General features: G+C 40.9%; 1 protein-coding gene across 1 annotated transcript in view; it reads left to right on the top strand.

Moving 5' to 3' along the window:
* The window catches only part of myo5aa (myosin VAa), a 161,308-nt gene that overhangs the window by 108,957 nt on the left and 29,290 nt on the right, over window positions 1-23,061 (top strand). The window contains exons 20-29 of the mRNA XM_067971455.1: window positions 266-422; window positions 2,046-2,285; window positions 3,245-3,493; window positions 4,610-4,703; window positions 7,150-7,295; window positions 8,886-9,011; window positions 9,793-9,936; window positions 12,520-12,579; window positions 15,905-16,141; window positions 18,482-18,582. Coding sequence (XP_067827556.1) covers window positions 266-422; window positions 2,046-2,285; window positions 3,245-3,493; window positions 4,610-4,703; window positions 7,150-7,295; window positions 8,886-9,011; window positions 9,793-9,936; window positions 12,520-12,579; window positions 15,905-16,141; window positions 18,482-18,582 — 1,554 coding nt within the window. The remainder of the gene's footprint in view (window positions 1-265; window positions 423-2,045; window positions 2,286-3,244; window positions 3,494-4,609; window positions 4,704-7,149; window positions 7,296-8,885; window positions 9,012-9,792; window positions 9,937-12,519; window positions 12,580-15,904; window positions 16,142-18,481; window positions 18,583-23,061) is intronic.

Raw genomic sequence — 23,061 nt, 5'->3', positions numbered from 1 at the left:
GCCGCTCCAGAGATTTGACAACATAATCTAGATTGAGGGAGTTCTGCACTGATGAGACATTAAACCGAGGCCCTGTCTGCCCCCTCAGGTGGACGTTAAAAGATTTCATGGCACTTTTCAAAGAAGAGCAGGGGAGTTCTCCTGGTGTCTTGGTTAACATTTATCCCTTAACCACTGCCACCAAAAACATATAACATAAGTCTGTTTTGTTAGGGTGATGTCTAGAGTATGTTTTGTTCCTCAAAGGCTTTTTGTTGTGTTCCAGCTACGCGCAGTTCCTCCGCAGGACCAGAGCAGCAATCCTCATCCAAAAATACCAGCGTATGTACACTGCTCGGCAAAAGTTCCTGCGTATCCGGACAGCAACCGTTGTTATCCAGTCTTTTGTGCGAGGCTTCCGGGGAAGGCGACAATACAAGGCGGTAAGCAATTACTTTAATAGCTCACATCATTGCTTTCTTTCCAAACGCTTCAATGGTTCAGAGCAATATCCAGCAAGATAAACGAAAATGCCAAGCAACAGAGCTTGGGCATATGTTTTGTTTCATGTTGATGTTTCCATAATTATGGGACATTATTACTACTCAATGTCACAGTTAAATAATGAGGTGATGTTACATTACTTTTATATGGGAGGCACACTATTTTTGTGTTCATTGTTATGAATGCAAGAATTATCAAGATAAAGCATGTTATTTTCCCATTTTGGACTCCCAACGCCAAGCATCCCAGTAGAACATGGTTAGATGCAGGGCAAATCCGCCTCAACAATATGCCTCAGCCTGAACCTCAAGAACAGCCCCCATACTACAGTGTTCCAGTTTTTCATTTCTCACATCAGCCATGCTGTGCGATCCATTTTGTGTGGCCTTATGAGTAAGATTGCCAGTTAGCTCTGATATCCACTAGTATCTATAATGCCCAAACTAATGTCGCAGAGCATCTTTACAGACAGCAGCAAGAAGACACTATTATCCCAGCAATTTGGACTGAATTTGAACGCTGATGCTAAAGGCCATTGTCTGATCTTACTGATTTTTTGTACATTGGATGGCACAGTAGCAGAGTATAGCAAAAAGCAATCATATTGAGGGCAGATGTGTCAAAAGAATTAATCCTTGTGATTGCTCAGTGTACTAAAAAAACCCCTGGGGAATTTGTGCTGGGTGACATCAGGTAAGCTGGAGCTTTCTCGTAGCCAATGCTTGGCCAGTAACTCTAGTTCAGCAAGAGGAAATCTCCAACAAAAAGCAATTCTTAATTCCGTGTGGATTCTTCCATACACACACAGTAATAATGGAATAATCTTAAATGAATGTTATGAACTGAATATACATTCCAGTTAAGAGTGTAGGATCCAATTATCTTTCAATCACTTCAAATCATCAGTAATTCGACATGGATAAACGGGCATCAAAGTTGTTGCAAATACCATAATTGTGGATTCTTTCTAAAACTGTGTGTTAAATACTTTGAATTAACAACACAATTAAGTTATCAGCTTGGCTCACTTGGTAGTGCACTTGCCCCTGAGTTAGAGTTTGTGGGTTCAATCCCCAATCCAGCATCTGAGCACCCGCCTGATGCCTCAGTGCAGTGCTATGGGTGAGCTGCACTGTTAAAGGTTCGATCCTTTGAATGATACATTAAACCAAGGCCCTTTATGGATGTAAAAATCCCATGGGATTGTTTTTAAAAAAAAAAAACAGGGAATTTTCCCAGTATCCTGGCCAGTAGTCCTCTCCAAATCAACAAGACCAAAAAGAGATTAACTGGTCAATCATCTAATTTGCTAGTTGTGGGGTCTTGCTGTGCACAAATTGGCTGCTACATTTGCCGACATAACAACTGCATTTCAAAAGTAATTCAGTGGATATAAAGAACATTCTGTGGAGGTGATCAGGCATTATATGAGTTAAAGTTTATTTGTTCTTTCAAAGACCAGATTAAAAGATCCATTACCAGCACCATTTCTTATATGCAGACATCATAAGGCTTCTGTTATAACTGTGTATATCTTTAAAACATTTTTCTTTTTAAAACAGATCCTCCAGGAACAAAAAGCTATTATTCTTCAGAAGCACGTGCGTGGCTGGATGGCGAGGGGCAAGTACAAGAAGACCCACAGCGCCATCATCTACTTGCAGTGTTGCTACCGCCGCATGATGGCAAAGCGTGAGCTTAAGAAGCTGAAGATTGAAGCAAGATCTGTAGAGCACTACAAGACCCTCAACATAGGCATGGAGAACAAGATTGTGCAGCTGCAGTTCAAAGTCAACAACCAGGTAACCCCAGTATTCATCCAGTACTTTGAAGGTTTTCTGCGATAGACAAATGGATCCATTTCATCAGCTGTACGGGGGCCATTCTTTTCTTCAAAGTAAAATCCATACAGTATACTGCACTGCCAGTCTGTAGCTGTAGATTATGAAGTGCAGCGAGCAAGGCTCTACTTATACTGCATGCTGGCACTTGCACGCCACCCACCGGGGCACAGTTCTGCACACGTGTGCTTTATACATGTCCCACCTTGTGCTGAGTTAGCTAATGTCCGATTCAGCTGGGATTCCAAAATTGGCTGCTGGAGGGTTCGTGCTCCCTGATTGCTAACACTGACCCTTGCTGGAAGTGCACTTGTTTAGATTCTGGGTACCAACAGAATCAGCCTTGGCTGTGATGTCCTTCACACTTAGACAGCCTACTGACGCTCACTGTCAAGGCTCACTTATAAATAATGGCCACTAGAGCAAAGGTTCTGGAGGGTGACTGCAGCTGGTGGGAGCATATCCTAGTGATGGAGTCAATACTTTCAGAAGAGGAGGGAAAAAAATTGGAGAGTGGAGAAAAAAAGTACAATAAGTATTTTAGCAGGGCGCATATTGTCAATTCTTTAGTCACGTTAGATTATTAATGTATGTTTGGGGATAAGTAGAAGAGTAATCTTTATACACTAGTGAACAGATGACTATGGTAAATTGTTTGTACATAATACACGTGTGTATAATGTATATTCTATATATGTTTATATGGTCACCCATCTTTTCTCTGACAGAGATGCATATAGTGGTCTGTTTTTTAAACCTTTGTCATGTTTCAGTGTGTTGGCGTCAATGAGCCCATTCCTTACAGGTTGGCTCCATTCAGGACTTAGTTTCCACTCTCCAGCTGATTGAATCATGGCACTTTAATTCACATGGCTATTCACTGGGCTGCTGACTACAATCCTCCATTTCTTTCAATTTAGACTAAAGAGATGAGATCTCTGCTGGAGAAGTTGAGCAGTTTGGAGACCACTTATACCAACGAGACGGAGAAGTTGCGGTCTGAGGTCGATAGGCTCCGTGTAAACGAAGGAAATGCTAAAGTATCTTCTAACAAGATTACTAGCCTGATGGAGGAGATCGCCATACTCCGCAAGGAACTCAAGGAAACTCAGGCTAAGAAGAAACGTCTTGAAGAAAGGGCTGATAAATATAAAGAGGACACTGATCTGGTGAGGGTTTCCTACATCTTCAGTACTGCAGGTTGTGTGGGAAGCTTTTCGTTGGGGAGAGTTATAGAACAAAGAGATCTAGGAGTACAGGTTCATAGCTCCTTGAAAGTGGAGTCACAGGTGGATAGGGTGGTGAAGAAGGCATTCAGCATGCTTGGTTTCATTGGTCAGAACATTGAATACAGGAGTTGGGATGTCTTGTTGAAGTTGTACAAGACATTAGTAAGGCCACACTTGGAATACTGTGTACAGTTCTTGTCACCCTATTATAGAAAGGATATTATTAAACTAGAAAGAGTGCAGAAAAGATTTACTAGGATGCTACCGGGACTTGATGGTTTGACTTATAGGGAGAGGTTGGATAGACTGAGACTTTTTTCCCTGGAGAGTAGGAGGTTTAGGGGTGATCTTATAGAAGTCTATAAAATAATGAGGGGCATAGATAAGGTGGATAGTCAAAATCTTTTCCCAAAGGTAGGGGAGTCTATAACGAGGGGGCATAGATTTAAGGTGAGAGGGGAGAGATACAAAAGGGTCCAGAGGGGCAATTTTTTCACTCAAAGGGTGGTGAGTGTCTGGAACGAGCTGCCAGAGGCAGTAGTAGAGGCGGGTACAATTTTGTCTTTTAAAAAGCATTTGGACAGTTACATGGGTAAGATGGGTATAGAGGGATATGGACCAAGTGCAGGCAATTGGGACTAGCTTAGTGGTATAAACTGGGCGACATGGACATGTTGGGCCGAAGGGCCTGTTTCCATGTTGTAAACTTCTATGATTCTATGATTCTAATATAAACAACTTTAAAGAAAGTCAAATTAATACTAAGTGTTAGAAGGTAATCTTTTTTCTTCATTATATGAACACAAGCACTTCCTAGATGCACTGCATGACCTACTTTCTACAGAGAAGATTATATTAGTTTCTGATGCAGCTGCTGAATAGGTCTCCACTTTTCCTGGAGTGAGATTAAAATACAGTACGTGGCAGTCCAGTAGAATGGGGAATTTTAGGATTACAAAATTGAATGGGGAATATGAAGGCTGTCATATGGTACAGCATATTAGCAGTGAAATAAGGCAAAACAATTAAAATTGCCTTTTCTTTCCTTCCTTACAGATGGTGTCCCAGCTTAAAGAGCAGAATGCTTTGCTGAAGAATGAGAAAGAAGATCTGAACCGACGAATCCAGGAGCAGGCCAAAGAGATGACAGGTGAAGCTTCCATCTCTTGCATTGGGTGAAATTCAGCATGGTGATTGAAAGCCATTGCAGTGGAACTTTAAAGGGTGCAGTCTGACTGAAGTTGCTGCATGATCTCTAAACGTTCAATTGTACCACAGAGGAGCATTACAAGAAATTCCTAAACTAATAATTTGGGAATATAGTCCTTTACAAATTATTGTAGTGTTTTTGTTTGTAAAGATTTAAAATGGTGTCTTTTAAGCTGTGTTGTATGAGCGAGTGCAGTAACATTTTTAATTGAATGACCTTATCTCTTATCAACCCACAATGCAATCTCAGTCTGCTCGTGGTTGCCTTCTGATGTCAAATCTGAAGGCATAGAATCATAGAAATTTTCAGCACGGAAGGAGGCCATTTGGCCCATCGTGTCTGTGCCAGCCGAAAAAGAGCTATCCAGCCTAATCCCACTTTCCAGCTCTTGGTCCGTATCCTTGTAGGTTACGGCACTTCAAGTGCATATCCAAGTATTTTTTAAATGCGATGAGGGTTTTTGCCTCTACCATCCTTTCAGGCAGTGAGTTCCAGACCCCCACCTCCCTCTGGATGAAAAAATTTCTCCTCAACTCCCCTCTAATCCTTCTACCAATCACTTTAAATCTATACCCCCCTGGTTATTGACCCCTTTGCTAAGGGAAATAGATCCTTCCTATCCACTCTATCTAGGCCCCTCATAATTTTATACACCTCAGTTAAATCTCCCCTCAGCCTCCTCTGTTCCGAAGAAAACAACCTCAGCCTATCCAACATTTCCTAATAGCTAAAAATCTCCAGCCTTGGCCACATCCTCGTAAATCTCCTCTGTACCCTCTCGAGTGCAATCACATCTTTCCTCTAATGTGGTGACCAGAACTGTACTCAGTAGTCTAGCTGTGGCCTAACTAGTGCTTTATACAGTTCTAGCATAAACTCCCTGCTCTTATATTCTATGCCTCGAAGGACAAGGGCAAAGGCAGAATGTGCATTAATGATCTTAAACTATTATTTGATGGACTTCTCTCTGCAGTTAAAAGTTATAAAATGAGGAATATTTTTATCCTTTAGTGGATAGAGGGTTGATCTGTAAAACAGTTTTTTTTCTGATTTCATTGTTGTTCTGCCTATTTAAAAAAAAAACATTCTTTGATATATGGGTGTCACTGGCACGGCTGGCATTTTTTTCCCCTAGTTCCCCTTGAGAAGGGGGTAGTGGGCTGCCTTCTTGAACCACTACAGTCCATCTGATGAACATACTCCCACGATGTTGAGTTCCAGGATCTTGACCCAACGACAATGAAGAAACAGCGATATATGCCCAAGTCAGGATGATGTGTGACTTGGAGGAGAACGTGGAGGTGATGGTGTTCCCATGCGCCTTCTGCCCTTGTCCTTCTAGGTGGTGGAAGTCGCGGGTTTGGGAGGTACTGCCGAAGAAGCCTTGGCGACGTGCTGCAATGTAGATAGTACACGTTGCAGCCACGGTGCGCCAGTGGTGGAGGGAGTGGATATCTAAGTCAGTGAATGGGGTGCTGATCAACTGAACTGCTTTGTCCTGGATTGTGTCGAGCATCTTGAGTGTTGTTGTAGCTACATCCATCCAGGCAGGTGTAGAGTATTCTATCACACTCTTGATTTGTGCCTTGTAAGTGGTGGAGAGGCTTTAGGGAGTCAGGAGGTGAGCTAGTTGCCAAAAAATACCCAGCCTCTGTCCTGCTCTTGTAGACATGGTATTTATGTGGCTGGTCCATTTGTGTTTCTGGTCAATGGCGACCCCAGGATGTCGATGGTGGGGGACTTGCCTTGGTGTCATACTCATTCAAATACTGCCTTGATGTTGAAGGTAATTAATCTCACCTCTCTCATTTAAAGACCCGATTCACTGTCTAACCACATAAAACAAGTGTGTAGATTTCTTATCCTGAACCTGTACAATTAAAAAAAATAATTTTCTAGTACCTGCTACATAATCTTGGTAGTAAAATCCCTTAATGTATTGTCATTCAAAATCATTAGGATTCATTTATTGCAGACTCTAGTGTAGCTGAGAGGCGACTTGCTCCCAGGCATTTGCCAATTGTGTTCTTGAGTTGGTTGAATGGAGAGGTGCAAAGGTCAGATCGGACTGGCTTTGTCTGCAATTTGCCCTCTCATGGGGCAGTGACATTTTGTGAAAGCACAGCCAAAATGTGGAGTCCATTATGTGCTATCTGTGGCATGAGATTTGAGAGCTTCAGCACCCTGCATCGAAGTACTGTCCCACTCAGCAGCTCTCATGAATATTTCTATATTATTATGTTTCTAGCAAAAGTTTAACATGCGTCCTATCACCAAACATGAGCTGGCAAAACAGTAAACTATTGTAATCTGAGTTTACCAATACAATATCAGTGCAGAAAACGTTTTCAACTCCTTATTATAAAGCTCTTGTATTTCATTGCAGAATCTATGGAGAAGAGGATGGAAGAAGAGACCAAACAGCTTCAGATTGACCTTAATGATGAAAGGTCCAGGTACCAGTCACTGCTTAATGAGTTCTGCCGACTGGAGGAGCGCTATGACAACATGAAGGAGGAAATGTCTTTGGTCGTAAGTGTCTTGAATGTATTTCCATTCAAAATATAAAAATGCTAATAATGAATAGTCTGTCCAAGGCTTCACTGCTGAAATGCACTCTTCTTTGACTTCCCTGCCTTCACACTCCATAAACTACAGCCAGCCTCCTATACTGCACAAAGTGCTGTATCCCAAACTCCATTGGTTTCCTGTTTTCCCAACAGATCGTCATTTTATCCAAATCCCTCTGTAGCCTCCCCCCATTCTACCTCTGCAATCTCCTTTAGCCATGTATCCAACATATACTCTCCACTCCTCTGAACCCAATTTACTTCTCGCCTTCCCCTCCACCATTGGCCATTTTTTCAAGCACTATGGCCTAGTTCTCTGCCTTGCCAACTCGCTGCTTTCAACCCTGTTTTTTTAACTGTGCTTTTGCCCCTCCCCTAAACTGTTTCCTGCTCCCCATCTCCCCTTTGTGATCTTCACCTTTCTGTAAAGTGCTCTGAGACGTTCTCTAGATTAGGAGCACTACAGAAATGTAAGTTCTCGATCTTCAGGCACTATTTATCCAAAAGGTCTTTGTCTTTTTTTTTTCCACTCTGCCTCCCTGAGAAATCTCTGAATCTCGCTGGTGTGCAGTTTTACAGGCACCATTTACTCTCTGGTACATTGCCGAATTCCTCAAGTGTGAACCTGGTCAATGAGTGTTGTTAGGCTTTGCAACCACAGTGGGGGCATCACAGTTGATCCTGATCCTGTGCTCACCTGATGTCCGCGCATACGCACTTTCCAGAAGTTGTCGCTAGGTGTGATCGGGAACACTAGCTGTTTTTTTTTCTCGCTGTCCCTAACCCAAGGGTGCTGAAGCCACACTGTAGTGCCCCGGCTGAGATTAGATACCTGACCACAGACTGGGCATCAAACCTGGGAGCTCCCTTGCCTGCATTGCTTAGTCTGCCGTTTTAAAAACCTGAGCCACCAAGGGAGCTAGGATTTGTGTCCTTGAAGGCAGAAGCGGAACTATCTAAAAAAAAAAGAGTTCAGGGGAGCAATGTCAGTGGTAATCCTTGGATTTGACCAAGGATTTGGGTGGGGGAGGGTCACAGCCCATTATTCCCTCCTCCCCCCCCCCCCCCCCCAATAATTGTAAGACCCATGTTTGAAGGACTTTGCACAAACTTTATTTCTGGCAAATTCGGTCTACAATGGGATTAAAAAATCCACATTGTGGAACATTAATTTGTTTTTCCTTTGTCAGCACAGCGTGTTCATGAATAACTAACTCTAATGGTGCAGTTTTAATCCTGACTATAAACATGCAGGGAGGGGATGTAATTAGTGTCTGGCAGTAAAGGGTAATATCACTTGTTTTTTAAAAAAAATATTGAAATCCATTGAATTACATTCCACACATTATCACTGCATTCATTCTAAAACCTGAGAAAACAGGACTCACATGTGATTTGTACAAATATTGAAGTAATATTTTATGATAAATAACTCTGACATTAGTCCACATGCTTTGTATCCGAACTCTATACTAAAGGATAACTTTTTATTAGATTTGGTTGTGGTTAGATTTAAGTAACTCATTGGAAATTGTACACAATCCATTTACAGAGTGTTACAAAGCCTGGTCACAGAAGGACAGACTCTACACACAGCAGCAACGAGTCAGAATACACCTACAATTCTGTGCTTTCCTCAGAGCCTGGAGAATCCGAGGATGTGACGAGAAGAACGGAGGTTGGTACCATTATTCATCGACTGTTTGTCCTGAGAGAGAACAAGGGGGTGCAGGGTGAACCTGGTGAAAGGCGAAGTTAGGACTGATGGTCGGGAGTTCTTCACAGTGATCAACATGTGGAATGCCCTTCTTGGAAAAGTAGTGGAGGCAAAAACCTTGCAATCATTAAAGAAACAGTTGGATACTACTATAAAGGTAATCCTAGGGTCTTTCTAGATGACTGAATTGGGAGGGGCCGAATGAGTTGCATCATCTGAAGGTCAATCTCAACAACAAACTATTTCTTACAAAGTCACACAAATTTAGAAGTGCTAATTAACCAGTAGAGACACTGGTGTTCTCTTTAGCTTAAAACACTCGTACAGTTGTATTAATTTGTATAGTTCTAGATGAGGGATTGTCATGGAGAGTCATAGAGTCATAGAGTTATACAGCACGGATAGAGGCCCTTCGGCCCATCGTGTCCGCGCCGGCCATCAGCCCTGTCTACTCTAATCCCATATTCCAGCATTTGGTCCGTATAGTGGATCCAGATAATCTACATACAGAATTAATGTTGATTCTCTCTAACTGATCTCATTTGAAGCTGAAAGTGAGTTTGAAGACATGAAGTACCAAGAGCCCTCTGTATTGCTGTTCATTCACTGTCAGTAACCCAGAGGAAACTCAGTATATCCTTTAATCAGTGTTGTCCCAGTGCTCAGAGAGGTACAGGTGGATAATTTATCCAGTTATTTTTTTAAAAATAAAATGTATGAATAATTGTTTTGTACGTAATAGGAATTTGCTGAACAGAAAGGTGCTCTGGATATGTCCCTGTTCCTGAAACTGCAGAAGCGTGTGACTGAGCTGGAGCAGGAGAAACAGGCCTTGCAGGAAGAACTGGATGGGAAGGAGGAGCAGGCACTAAGAGGCAAAGCAAAGGTAATGCCCAGAGCCAAGCTGAACTTCAGTTTAAGTGAAGTTTTGCTCTGGTAGTCTGTTTGAACGATGAAGCATTGTCCTAAGTGCTGTTCTTTTTGTCTCCCTTTAGTGCATTCCACATACCTGCTTATTGTTGGGGTACTGTAGAGTTGCATGTAGACAGTTTACTATACCCTTAGAGGGTGAGTGACGTCTCTTACTACACCCTTAAAGATGGTTCATGTCCTCTGCTGGGTTGGCGTGCTCTCCTCAGTCATTTTGGGATTTTCTTTTACGGGAGTAAACAGTGTTTTTTCATTAGAAAGACAATTTGATTTTCTCCTCTTAGCCCTTTATCGAATCTCTCCTGTCATAGGAGCAAGAATTGGCCATTCTGCCCCTTGAATGCTTTCCACCATTCAATCAGATCATGACTGATCTGTTCCTCAACTCCATTTACCTGACTTTGATCCATATCTCTTGATACCCTTACATAATAAAAATCTGTCAATCTCAGTGTTGAAAACTTTAATTGTCCCAGCAGCCACAGCTTTTCGGGGGAGAAAATGTTTCCATATTTCCACTACCCTTTGTGTGATAAAGTGCTTCCTGATTTCAATCCTGAATGGCCTAGCACTAATTTTAAGATTGTGACCCCTTGTTCTGGATTCGGTCACCAGAGGAAGTAACTTCTCTTTATCTATCCTATGGAATCTGTGATCATTTTAAAGACCTCGATTAGATCACCCCTCAACCTTCTAAACTCAAGGGAATAAAAACCAAGTTTATTCAACCTGTGCTCATAATTTAACTCTTTAAGCCCTAGTATTATTCTGGTGAATCTGCACTACACTCTCTTCAAGGCTGCTATATCCTTCCTGGGGTGCGGTGCCTAAAACTTAATGCAGTGCTCCAGATGGGGTCTGATCAAGGCTTTGTACAACTGAAACATCACTTCCTCCCCTTTTTATTCCTGCCCCCTTGAGATAAAGGCCAACAAACCGTTAGCCTTTTTGAATACTTATTGCACCAAGTGCATTAACTTTCATTGATCTGTGTACCCGGACACCCAAAACACTTCGCTCCTCCGCAGTTTCTAGTCTCTTGCCATTAAGAAAATATTCCAATTTCTCTTTCTTAGATCCCAAGTGGAAAATCTCACACTTCCCCTCATTGAACTCCATCTGCCACAGTTTTGCCCACTCACTTAATCTGTCTATATCCCTTTGTCAAGAACCCTACGTGGCTCAAGAGCATGGACTGGAGACTAGGTTCCCAGCCTTGCAGTCCCATTTATGAAAGAAAAAGAAAGACTTGCATTTATATAGCACCTTTCACAACCCTCTGGACATCCCAAAGTATTTACAGCCAATGAAGTACTTTTTGAAGTGTAGTCACTGTTGTAATATAGGAAATATTATGCTTATAATGACCTCTCTCAAAGAAAGGTGACTGAAGTCAATCTCTGATCTACCAAGTGTTTGTTGGAGTTTTAAATATCTGGATTGTACAATATTCTTTCCCAGGAAAAGTCGTCTTGGATGGGATTTTTCTTGTTCCAGGTGTTAATACTTGATTAACCTTTATTGCAGTCAATTCTTGATGCAGTATTAAGGTTATTGTAACTGATTTCAGTTACAATGAGATGCACTGTATTATAAAGGGAACACTAGAATACAGGTGTGAGTATAAACACATCTGAATTTTAAGCTACTACTTGTGCATTATGTCAGACTGTTAAGTCAGACGAGTAATTTTAACTCCGGGGCCTCATCTGCATGGCTGCCATTCAGCTGCCTGCCTGAAATGGGCATGAAGTGGCATCTGGCTAGTGGGCGTGAGCGAACATTTGGGCGGCAGGAGCATTAAAGGAAGGCTCGCCAGCAAGAAGGTAAGTCGTGGAGAGGGGAATCGGGAGGGCCTTGTGGTCGGGGGAGGGGGAGAGCTCAGGGCAGGAGAAGCCTAAACTTTCCTTATGGGGCCTTGAGGAGCAATCTTGCTCCTGCTGGTCCCAAAGAAAATTAAAAAAAAAACAACTTGCCTTAAATCGCCTCTTCTGGTCCCAGATCCTTTTCCTGCCGTCTTCACCTGGCAGGAGCTCTGCAAAGGTTTCTTCCGTCCAGGCCAGAGTTAAAATTGCAGTTGTGGCCCGCTGATGTCATCGGGCTCCGATCTGCATATTCAAAGAAGGACCCTGCCGTCTCAAGGTAGGTACTAATGCCGCCCGCTCAAAAGAGCAGGTTAAAACAGAAGAGGGCAGGATCCAGGCAGGACATGGGCAGGTAAATCACCTGGCCAATTTTAAGTGCCCACAGGGTAGGATTAATATCACCCCTATAGGCAGAATTAGATAGAGATTTGAGGGAGGGAGCAATTAGTTTCTGGGACTGGCCAGATGGATTCGAGGCTTTTCTGGTCCCGTGCTTTCCTATGTTCACGTGCCAAATCTTGGGCCGGTGTGGGGGTGACTGGGGACATTCTAAGTGAAAATATAGATTGTGTCTCCTTAATGGTTAGAAGTGAAAGAATTATTTGCAAGTTTGTGGTAAATTAATTCCATTTTACTCAAGTCAACCAATGGGTCTTGTTTGTGCTTCTAACTAGGAGGCAGAGGATCAACAAGTTAAAGCCAGAGGAACAGAACTGGAGTATGAATCCCTCAAGGTAAGATGGCACAGGTTGCGTGAGCTGTTCTTGCAGGTTTCTGAGAGTAGAATTCAAAGAGTAGAATTTTCTCTGCTGGATTGAGGTCTTCAGGACGTAAGGAATTTCCTTGTGCTCTACGTGTAACTAAATTGGAAACCTGGGGCGGAACTTTCCGAGACCCTGCGCCATCAGCAACCTACTTGTCTCCTTCTCCCCCCATTACTGAAAACAACTGTTCTTTTGAAAGCAATACTCCTTTTGGAAATGGTGTTACTTTCCTTCCTGTAGACCTGGTCTAGGTACAAGGTCTTCAATGTGACACTTGCCAATATAGAAAGCATTTGTTGCTGTTTCTTTGCATTCAACATTCAGTGCAGTTTTCTGAACTGCGGCACCAAGGCAAACATCCAAATACGGATTGCAGTTGCCTTTTCCCTGTATAGAACGGATCAACGTTTGTTGCAAAACTGCTCCCATTTCCAAAAAATGAAGAGAGTGAACAGAAAATATGGATTTTAATCAAGGATTATTGTTCAGGATCCAATGAGCCTTCAGGATTGAGAGGGAAATGGACCATGAATTAATATAAAATAGACCAGGCAGTTCTGATAATGAAACATTTCCAGTCACTGATACATTGAAAATGGTGTATTGTACATTCCTTTGAACTTTTCCTCTGAACTACCTACATTAAGGTCCAATTTACCTACAGTTTTAGAGGTAGTCTTGTGTGCTATCTTGCAGCTCTCCATCCCCCTGTATGTTGGATGGGAAAGCTAACTTTCTGCACCCATACCAAAATCAGAAATATCCCTGACTGTATTTCGAATCATGACCATGCTACATTTAGTTTATCACAGGGGAAATGTCTGGCTGTCATTCTGTATTTTTTCAGTACGCCAGATCTGGTCACCTTACTTGGTGTCCTCACTGAGATACCAGATATTGGAAGGAACGATTCATTTGGTTTTCTTCTTCTGACAGAAAACCTAGTAGTACGAGTGCAAAACAGATGCTTGGACCTTGTGACAGGGACGTAGGGTCTTCAGACTAGCACTCATATCTTCACACCCCTCATGTGTTTGAATTGTTGCCAAGGTTTGATCATTCCATCTTTGGCTGATTACACTTCTGTGAAGCGCCTTGGGATGTTTTCCTATGTTAAAGGTGCTATATCAGTGCAAGTTGGTGTTGGCCAGTGCACTTGGTGAGTTATATACAGTCATATATAATGGGAATTTACATATGTGATTTTTCTCAATTATTCTGGGCGTTTGTGTGTTATTTATGTGTGTGTGTCGCTTTTTATCGACACCTGATGGGATGAAGCAACTGTATATGATGTTGGATGTGTGTCTACATATTCCAGCTGGGCCTATTCCTTTTGATGTTTAACAACAGGGTTGGTAATTCTATCTCATCATAACTTAGGTTCAAACCTTTTTACAAGCTGCTTGGAACCAGTTAGATGGTACTGATAATATCAGATCTGCATGTTCTTCCTTAGGAACACATCATCCTCTCGAACTATGCATGAACTGTTTGGAATGATGTCTGCAGCACTCCATATTATAATAATACGACATATTAACTGAAGGATCCGGGCAATCTTTTAGTCACTGAGCTCTTGCTTTTGGAAAGGTCTCCCCCAACCACTTTTTCCTTGCTACCTCCCTTCCTTCAAAAAGCTTCTTTAAAAATCCTCTTCTTGCTTTCGGTCTCTCTCTCTTTCCCCTCCCCCCCCACCCCCCCATTATTCTTTATACATCTCATACTCTACATTTTCCCCTTTTCCCCCTTGTAAAGTGCTCTTTGTGAGCTGTGCTATTCAAATGCAAATTGTTGTACATATAGTTGATTTGGATGGCTTTATAGTCTTTAAAGTCTATGTCAAAGGAGAGATTCTGCTCAAATCCAAGGGGATTGTAGTGAGACTCCAGCTGAAGCCTCAGCAAGTTATTCCCCTTGCATGTCTTTGCAGTATTGAATTTGACCAGGGCACTTAAACAACTTTTTGAAGAATGGAGCCATTATACAGCATCTCAGACAGCACGCTGGCATTCGAGAACTGAAACACTGTACAATTGGCAAAGTAATGAGCCAGGTGGTGTTTTTTTACAACCCGGTATTTCTTGTGATCCAGAATTTTACTCTTGAGAAATAGTCTAATGATTAAGGAGGACAGATATCTCAAACACTTCTATTGTGCTTAAGTTCATTGTCAAACTGAGGTTATTTAAACACAGAGTGATAATCCTGTCAATGTTGTAATCTTCACACACTAATAGTGGAAATCAGGATAGGTTTATTTTACTGCAAATAATGTCAAGTCTTATGATATTTCAGCTGCATAGTATTGATGTCAGTGAGACAAATAGAAGGATTGAAGAATCCTCTGTGTTAAAAAGAAGTTTCTCCTGTTCTCCGATCTAAATCTCTTACATTTAATCTTGCATCTATGTCCTCTCGTTCTAAACCTCTCTACTTTGTCCCTCATAATTTTAAACACTTGTATCAAATCGCCCCATATTCTCCTCTGTTCCAATGAAAACAGCCCCAATATTTCATGTTGTTCTTCGTATTTGTATTTCTTCATACCACGCAGCATCCTAACTATGGGAAATAAGATTGGAGGTTCGAATCCCATCTAGTTCGATCCTGTCAATAACTAAGCTGGCAGAGTGGAGGACTGTTAATTACAGTCATTCTGGGGTTGCTGGTTCAATGCCGGCTTGAAGGTGTTGCTGATCGCATTTCTACAGTTCCAGAAACAGAATGGAGTTTGGTGAAAGTTCTGTGAAAGACGACCAGCAGTTCCACCTAGTGGCAGAAAATCAAATTCCTGCTGCACAGATCATGTGGCACATAGAGTGAATATAGTATTTCACAGGAACATTACCTTCTGCTTAAATAACACCAAGAGCAGTACAGAGTTGATCACCATTTCTGATCTCTGAGCTGCGAAATTAGATCAATACAATCCCATCTGTCGCAAGGAATGCAGAAAGACATAACTTATACAATTAGATTTGTGAAAATCAATTCTATGTGAAATGGAAGAAGGGTCTTTAAAACTTCTGGATACTGGCCTTTTTGACATTACCAAATAAATAGCCTTGTGCTCCAATCCTGACAGCCACCCACCACACCAACTACTCGTATAAAGTTATTCAGTGTTTTGTTTTGGAAGGGAATGAATTTGAAGAATTATTGAAATTATTTCTCTGGATTGCATAAGACTGAGTCCCTGGATTTGGGATATGATTTAACTCAACTCTCATGAACTTATTCAGTGGAGATGTGTTTTATCTTTTAATTGATCAATCTATGTTTTATTCCACAGAGGCAAGAACTAGAGTCTGAGAATAAGAAATTAAAGAATGAGCTGAATGAACTGCACAGTTCTCTGACAGAGAAGGCCTCCCCACAAGTTACGGCCCCTGGTTCTCCTGCGTACAAAGTTCTACTTGACCATCTGAATGCATCAAGTGAAGAGCTGGAGGTTCGTAAAGAGGAAGTTCTCATTCTGCGATCCCAACTCGTCAGCCAAAAGGAAGCTGTGACGCGGAAGGTATATAAAGCTGATACATCCTACGATTGATGGAAAATGCACAAAAATACTTAATGTTTTGCATTTATTTATTTATTTTAAATCAATACGAAAGAAGAGACTTGTGCTATAATAATCCAGTTATGTTCCGTAGTCAACTTGCATTTTTAATTTTGATTTATATGACTGTTATTGTAATGTTATAATGCTGCTAACATCCTGTTTTTGTCTTTTTCCTCTGAACCCCTCACTCACCTCTAGGATAACAAGGTAAACGTTATGCATTTCTTCTGTTTTGTTTTAAACTGTGGTATTTTAGTGATGATTAATTTTACACTTTCTACATCTACTGACATTTTTTCTATTCCATCTTGGGATGTTGGCATCATTGGCAGGGGCAGTGTTTATTGTCCATCCCTAGTTGCCCTCGAGAAGGTGATAGTTGGTTCTCGAACCGCTGTAGTCCATGTGGTGAGGGTGCTCCCACAATGCTGTCCTGATTCAATGATGAGGTCACAGCTGAGTGGTCCGTCCAGTTTGATCCTTGATTTTCTTTCTAGCTGTTTGATACAACCTTGATGCTTGCTAGGCCACTTCAGACGGCAGTTAATAGTCAACCACGTTGGTGTGGGACTGGAGTCACACATAGGCCAGACTGGGTAAGGACAGCAGGATTCCATCCCTCAAGGATATTAGTGAACCAGTTGGGATTTTAAGAAAATCCACCTGATGATGGTCATTGACACTAAAACTCTGTTTAAAGCCTGAACTGAAATTGACTGAATGCATTTCAATTCCTTTGTGAATGCCTGAAAAAAATCAAATGGAAACGTCAAGGGTTGAAAACTGCATCATTTTAAATCCTGAAATGCTTAGTTATATCCTTATTGTGGGGGTGGGAGGGCAAAGTTTCAAAGCTTGCGCTGGAATTTCCTCAGGGATTTTTTTTATTTGTTCATGGGATGTGGGCGTCGCTGGCAAGGCCAGCTTTTATTGCCCATCCCTATTTGCCTTTGAGAAGGTGGTGGTGAGCCGCCTCCTTGAACCGCTACAGTCCATGTGGTGAAGGTTCTCCCACAGTGCTGTTAGGCAGGGAGTTCCAGGATTTTGACCCAGCGACGATGAAGGAACAGTGATATATTTCCAAGTCGGGATGGTGTGTGACTTGGAGGGGAACGTGCAGGTGGTGGTGTTCCCAGGTGCCTGCTGCCCTTGTCCTTCTAGGTGGTAGAGGTCGCGGGTTTGGGAGGTGCTGTCGAAGAAGCTATGGTGAGTTGCTGCAGTGCATCCTGACCAGATTGTCCTGGTCAGCCACTGTAACTTCGGCAGAAACCCCAAATAAACAACAGAAATGAGGCTCCCACTAGGTATGATGGCCAATCAGGCAGATGACGAAATTCCCAGAGTTGGAGCCAATCCATGTACCTTGTGATGGATTACAGGAAATCAAGGATGGAATTTTTCCTCTTCATGTTACTATAATTATTAATATTCAATTGAGAGGCACACATGAGAAAGCATTGGGCAGAGTGGCATTTTATTTAGAGGCCTGTTTCAATCATGGTTTCATGTTAGAACACTGGAAAGGAAGAAAGTACAGACTGTGACTAAAAATAATGAGGTTGTCATCTTACTAGTTTTGAAAAATAGCATTAAGGTTTTTGAAAACACTAAACTCTGATGGATCTTTGGGTATGTAGGGTCTAAATGTTTTACACAGAAACAAATTGTGGTTATTTATTGTTTGTACTCCATTCAGAGTTTTAGCAAGAGAGGGGCCAAAATGTGGACATCCTAAAATTTATCACAATATTGGTGTCTCACATCAATACTCCACCACCACTCTTCTTAATGATGCACTCGTTGTTTTCCAGAAAATGGGGACAGAATATCTGAGACTATTTTCCTCTAACTGCTGATATGAGCCAAAATGCTGGTGCAAGTATAAAACACTAACTTTTTTTGCTCATCTTTAGTGACCGAGAGGAAATCTACCTCACGGTGTTCATTTGGGGGCTGGAAACGTGCATTTATACCACAAACCAGGTGTTGCAGCCACACTAATAACATTCAAATTATCCCCAGTAAGTGTGCATGCCTTAAAGCTGCCACTTTATAGAACAGACTTAACTATTGCTGTTTAAATTCACTCCTACATGAACACTTTTTGTTTTCTGTCAGGAGATAAAAAGAAAACAAATAACGTTACAGATTATTTTATTTTTCATTAATAAAGGAATCTCATCCCCAAAGTTGTCCCATTCAATGCTGCTGGTTATTTAGCTTTAGAGAAACTACTCTGTTCAGCAGAGGAATCCTGAAGTGGTTATTGTGAATGTTGCTGGAATTCTCAATGAGTTCTTGTTACAGGAGACAATGACTGAGGCGATACTCCTTTTGGAGGATGTTCGTAAAATGAAGGATCAAGGTGAAATAACCCAAGCATACATTGGACTCAAGGAAACCAACAGGTAATGGTCCAATCCATTCCATTAGTCACTGGTGAAAAAAGTGTGTGATTGTGCAAGCTCTTGTAACATTCCCATCATTTATGTGCTTTCATTAATCGTCACACCTTCATCAACTGTTTTGATGTTCTTTTGTTATAATATGTAGCCAGGGTTGGAAATATATAAAAGTGTAACTTCTATTCGAATGTGGTAACTGACTAGAACAATTGTAAGTGAGGACCACATGTTATAGAGAGATCTTTCTTATGGAGTGCTGTGTGATTGAGTTACACAGTAATGCTTTTTAAATTTTATCAGAGAAAGAATTTACAGCACATGGAAACAATGACCTGGCTGCAAAAATGATTTCTAATAGAGAATATCCTGTGTAATTACCATCTAACTCTATGCAGTGCTGGTATCTATCATATCTCAGTTGGTTCATTAAACTGCAAGAGGATGCAGTGCTTGTGCAGTTAGTATAAAACGAATGTGCTCTGATTTGATGAGATGAACTATTTTGTAAGAGTCACTATTTAAAAAAAAATCTAACCATCTTACTCATGTTGAAGGCTAATCTGGAAGTTTGATAATATGACTTTGGTAGGGATAGATACCCTGTAATTTGGAAAGGATAGCACTCAGAATATCTGAAAGAAATACGCAGGGTTAATACTCCGGCAAGAGACCTGTAACTCTGCTTAAATAAACAACTCTGTTTCATCCTTTCTTGTAGATTAGTTTGACTGGTTCAGAAGAGAGTGCAGTGCTTATACTAATTTGAGAGATGGTTGGTAAATTTTTATTGCGTGAGGAATCCCTGAATAAATAGTACTGTTGAAAATGCCAAAAATAAATAGATGGATGAGGCCTTCCTGCCTCTGCTGTTCTATCTTGCACAGTGTGTGCACTTTCTGTACCTACAGTCGGCTGTAAGAACATCTGGCATCGTTCAATGAGACAATTTTTCTAGGATCCTGTCACTAGCATCGCTTAAAAGGTAATCCCCAAGGAAATATTTTGTGCACTTAGACAAGATTTTTCTGAATACTAGTTTAGTCAGAGTGAGTAATTGCATGGGCTACGAGATTAGTGGAAAAGTAATCTCAGTTCTTGAAAAGAAAGCTTAAGAAAATATTTCCATACTGATTATTCCCAACACCTGGAGGTTTCCAGCTCAGAAGGAGGCCATTTGGCCCATCATGTCTGTACTGGCTTTTTGCTAGAGGAATCCAAAATTAATCCCACTACCCCGCTCTCTCCCTATAGCACCTTATCTTCCTCTGCTTCAAACATTTATCCAATTTTCCCTTAAACGTTGCAATGGTCTCTGGCTCAACCATTCCATATGCAAAGCTTTCTTTGCCCAACAACCCTCTGCATAAAGAAATTTCTCCTACTTCTCTCCTTGCTCTTTTCATGATATTTTAAACTGATGACCTCTCATCACTGACTCCCTATCTTAAAAAAAATCATAATTTTAGAAACCTCTATTAAATCTCCTCATAGCCTTCTCAACTCCAGTGATGTAGTCACAGTAATGCAAGTTGTTCCTCATTACTATAGTTTCCCATCCCCGACACCATCCTGGTAAATCTACACTGCATGCTCTCTATAATGGAAATACCCAAAACTACACACGGTATTCTAACTCTGGTCTAACCTAAGGTATAACTGCACACTACTTAATGCAAAAGCCTACGAGAAAGGTAAATATTACTTTATTTATAAAACCCAATGCTGTTATCCGATTCCTATTCAAATTCACAAACTACTCAGCTGTGTAGTTTTACACATCATACAAAATATGCGTTTATAGAAACTGAAAGTTGCAGCATGTTGAAGTTCAACTGTGCTCATAGAGTTCCTTACAGTAGCATCCTCAGAGCATCGTATAGAAAGCAGGACCTCCTTTGGGAGAGATTGTTGCTATCTCATTTTTTAAAAACTGTTTTTCATGTTTTCTCAAATATGCTATCTGTATATTTGTGTGTTAGTCCAGTTACATTATAAAGTTGAGGATATCCCATTAAGATTTGAATTTGCTACAATAAAGTTTTTTTCATGTTTATTTAAGACATATCTATTAAAAATCAAAACTAAACTAGAATTCTGACATTTTAGAAAAAATTATATGTTAAGGATTCTTGTGAATCATAACAGCATTGCATTGAACTATAAAATGCACCCAACAGGATATAATCAAATGCCACAAGAAAACCAAAGATCAGCTGATTTTCTATCTAGACTTGTGATATAAAATATTAAAGGATATTTTTGAGTTGATAAATGAATTTAAATGAAATTTAATTGTTTTGGAAAAGTTAAAGGGTCCAGTTTTGGAGAAACATGTGACAGAAAATATGAATTATCTTCTGCCTTTCATTTACCTATTTGCATCAAATAACTATTAAGCAATTTATTTTAGTGAATACTGTAGTGAAATAAGGGAGATGATTGTCGAACTGTTCAATATATTTGTATACCTGGTTTAAAAGAAGCCCTTAACAGTAAATGTTAGAACTATTTACAGATTTGGACTTATCAGCTGGATGTACGGTGTGGTGAGCATCTTTTTTAGTATCCACAGGATTTGGATCAATTCTGTAAGGCTCTATTTGAAATCAGGCGAACTACAAAGTCTTGCTGTAAAAATCACGTTTGACAAATGTGCTTTATCTCTGGAGCTTTTTCGTAAAAGATGTAATGAAAGGCTGTGGCTTTTACTGATGGATGTAATTAATGCACAATGCAATACCAGAAATCTGAACTGTTAGTCTTTGTTTCCTCCCCACCCCTAATAATATGGGTAAACAGCTTGGGGGGAGGGAAGAAAAGCAATAATTAGAATCCTGCGTTCCTTTCAACTTTATAAATATCTCGTTCTAGATTAGTCGGGGCTGATGTCTTATTGGCCTAATGTTTCTTTGTGAGTATTCCACTTACACACATTTGAGGATCACTAAGCTGGCTCTCGTGCTTAAACACTCTGCACTTAGGTGAGAGTGTGCATTCCATATCAAGCAAAAAGAAACTCTACCTGTGTGGAATTCTCAGTAGCTTGGTTTGGAGAATCTTCAACATGGTAATAGCTTTCCATGAAGGTCAGGCATCCAGCTGACCAAAAAAAGGATACTGGAGGATGGTCATCTAGTTTATTCAAATATGATCAGACAAAAGGAAGGGAAAACTATGTGCTCTTATAAACAGTTCCCTAATATCAATACAACCAAAGCTCATGCACGATGAGGTCCAGGTAATGATTACAAAGACTATCGGATGCCCTGGCATAGCTTTGTTCATTTACAGCCTTACTACCCAAATGATTAGTTGAAAACCTGAAACGAACAACTTATGAAGGAAAAACATGCAGCCTGAGGTATTTGCTATCTATATTTTTTTGAGGGGGGCTATTGTAGATTTGTGCAAAGCCTCAAAACAAACGAATCTAAAATATTTTCATCTGCCCACCTCTTGGATTCAATAATCTGGGTTGGCCTCTGGTAGTCACCAAATTGGCTGCCATTATTCTAAACCAGTGTCAGGAAAGGGACTTGGGAGGAACCCAGTTGAAGGTGAATACATTTTTTGGGTCTGTGATTAAAAACAAGTAAATGAGAAGGGAGCGATCAAAGTGATAGAAGAATGAGATGACAAGGAAGGGTTGGTAGAAAGATGTACAAAGACTTGTTTGTGCAGCAGGTGGTAAAATGATCCTCTGCCCTTTGATAACCAGTTTGGTCTGTTTTTGGTTATCTTAAGTGGAACTGTACCTGTGGATATCATGCAATGCAAGATACCTGTAGATGCTGCTGAACTGGAATTAACTACTTTCTTCATGACTCATAGGAGACTGAAGGCTTTGAGTAAAGACTTGCATGAGCTTTTACATGTAGGGAGAAAGGAGTAAACTTGTTAATTGCTCTAGAATCACATCAGATGTACCCTCCACTCACACCTAACAGTCCACTCCTTCAATGAGTGTCCTAACTAATGTGGTCTAGTTGACATCCCAGTTTTTTGATTGTCCTACTGGTTGTGATTCTGGAGGAGTTGATGAATGTGAAAATCACTGGCTTGATGTGAGTTGTGAAAGGGATCAGGATGGTGACTACTCTGTCACACAAAAGGCCTAATAATTTGATGACATATAGGAATATTCTGACAGTGCTTTCATAGGTTTTCTGAAGAGCTCCAGGCTTCATTTAGCTGATGGTCTGTAAGCCCCTCAGAGTAAATGTAGAGGAAGATGTCAGCATATAAGTACAGCTTTCTGATGCAACCCATTAGGAACAGGAGAATCAGCAATACCATTTTGTGTGTGTGAAATGTATTTAACCTGGAAAGCAATAATGTGTTAAAAGAGAATGCCTCACCAAATTGCGTGCCTGGCACTGAAAAATTGGATCTGAGTCAGTCTTCTGTGACATATTCAGTATTTGAGCCAGGCAGGTTTGTGGTACTTCAGGGTACTGTCGATAATTGGCCACGTGGTCTGGC

Source organism: Heptranchias perlo, chromosome 34 (assembly GCF_035084215.1).
Source record: "Heptranchias perlo isolate sHepPer1 chromosome 34, sHepPer1.hap1, whole genome shotgun sequence".
Taxonomy (NCBI): Eukaryota; Metazoa; Chordata; class Chondrichthyes; order Hexanchiformes; family Hexanchidae; genus Heptranchias; species Heptranchias perlo.
This window is presented reverse-complemented; position numbering and strand designations above follow the sequence as displayed.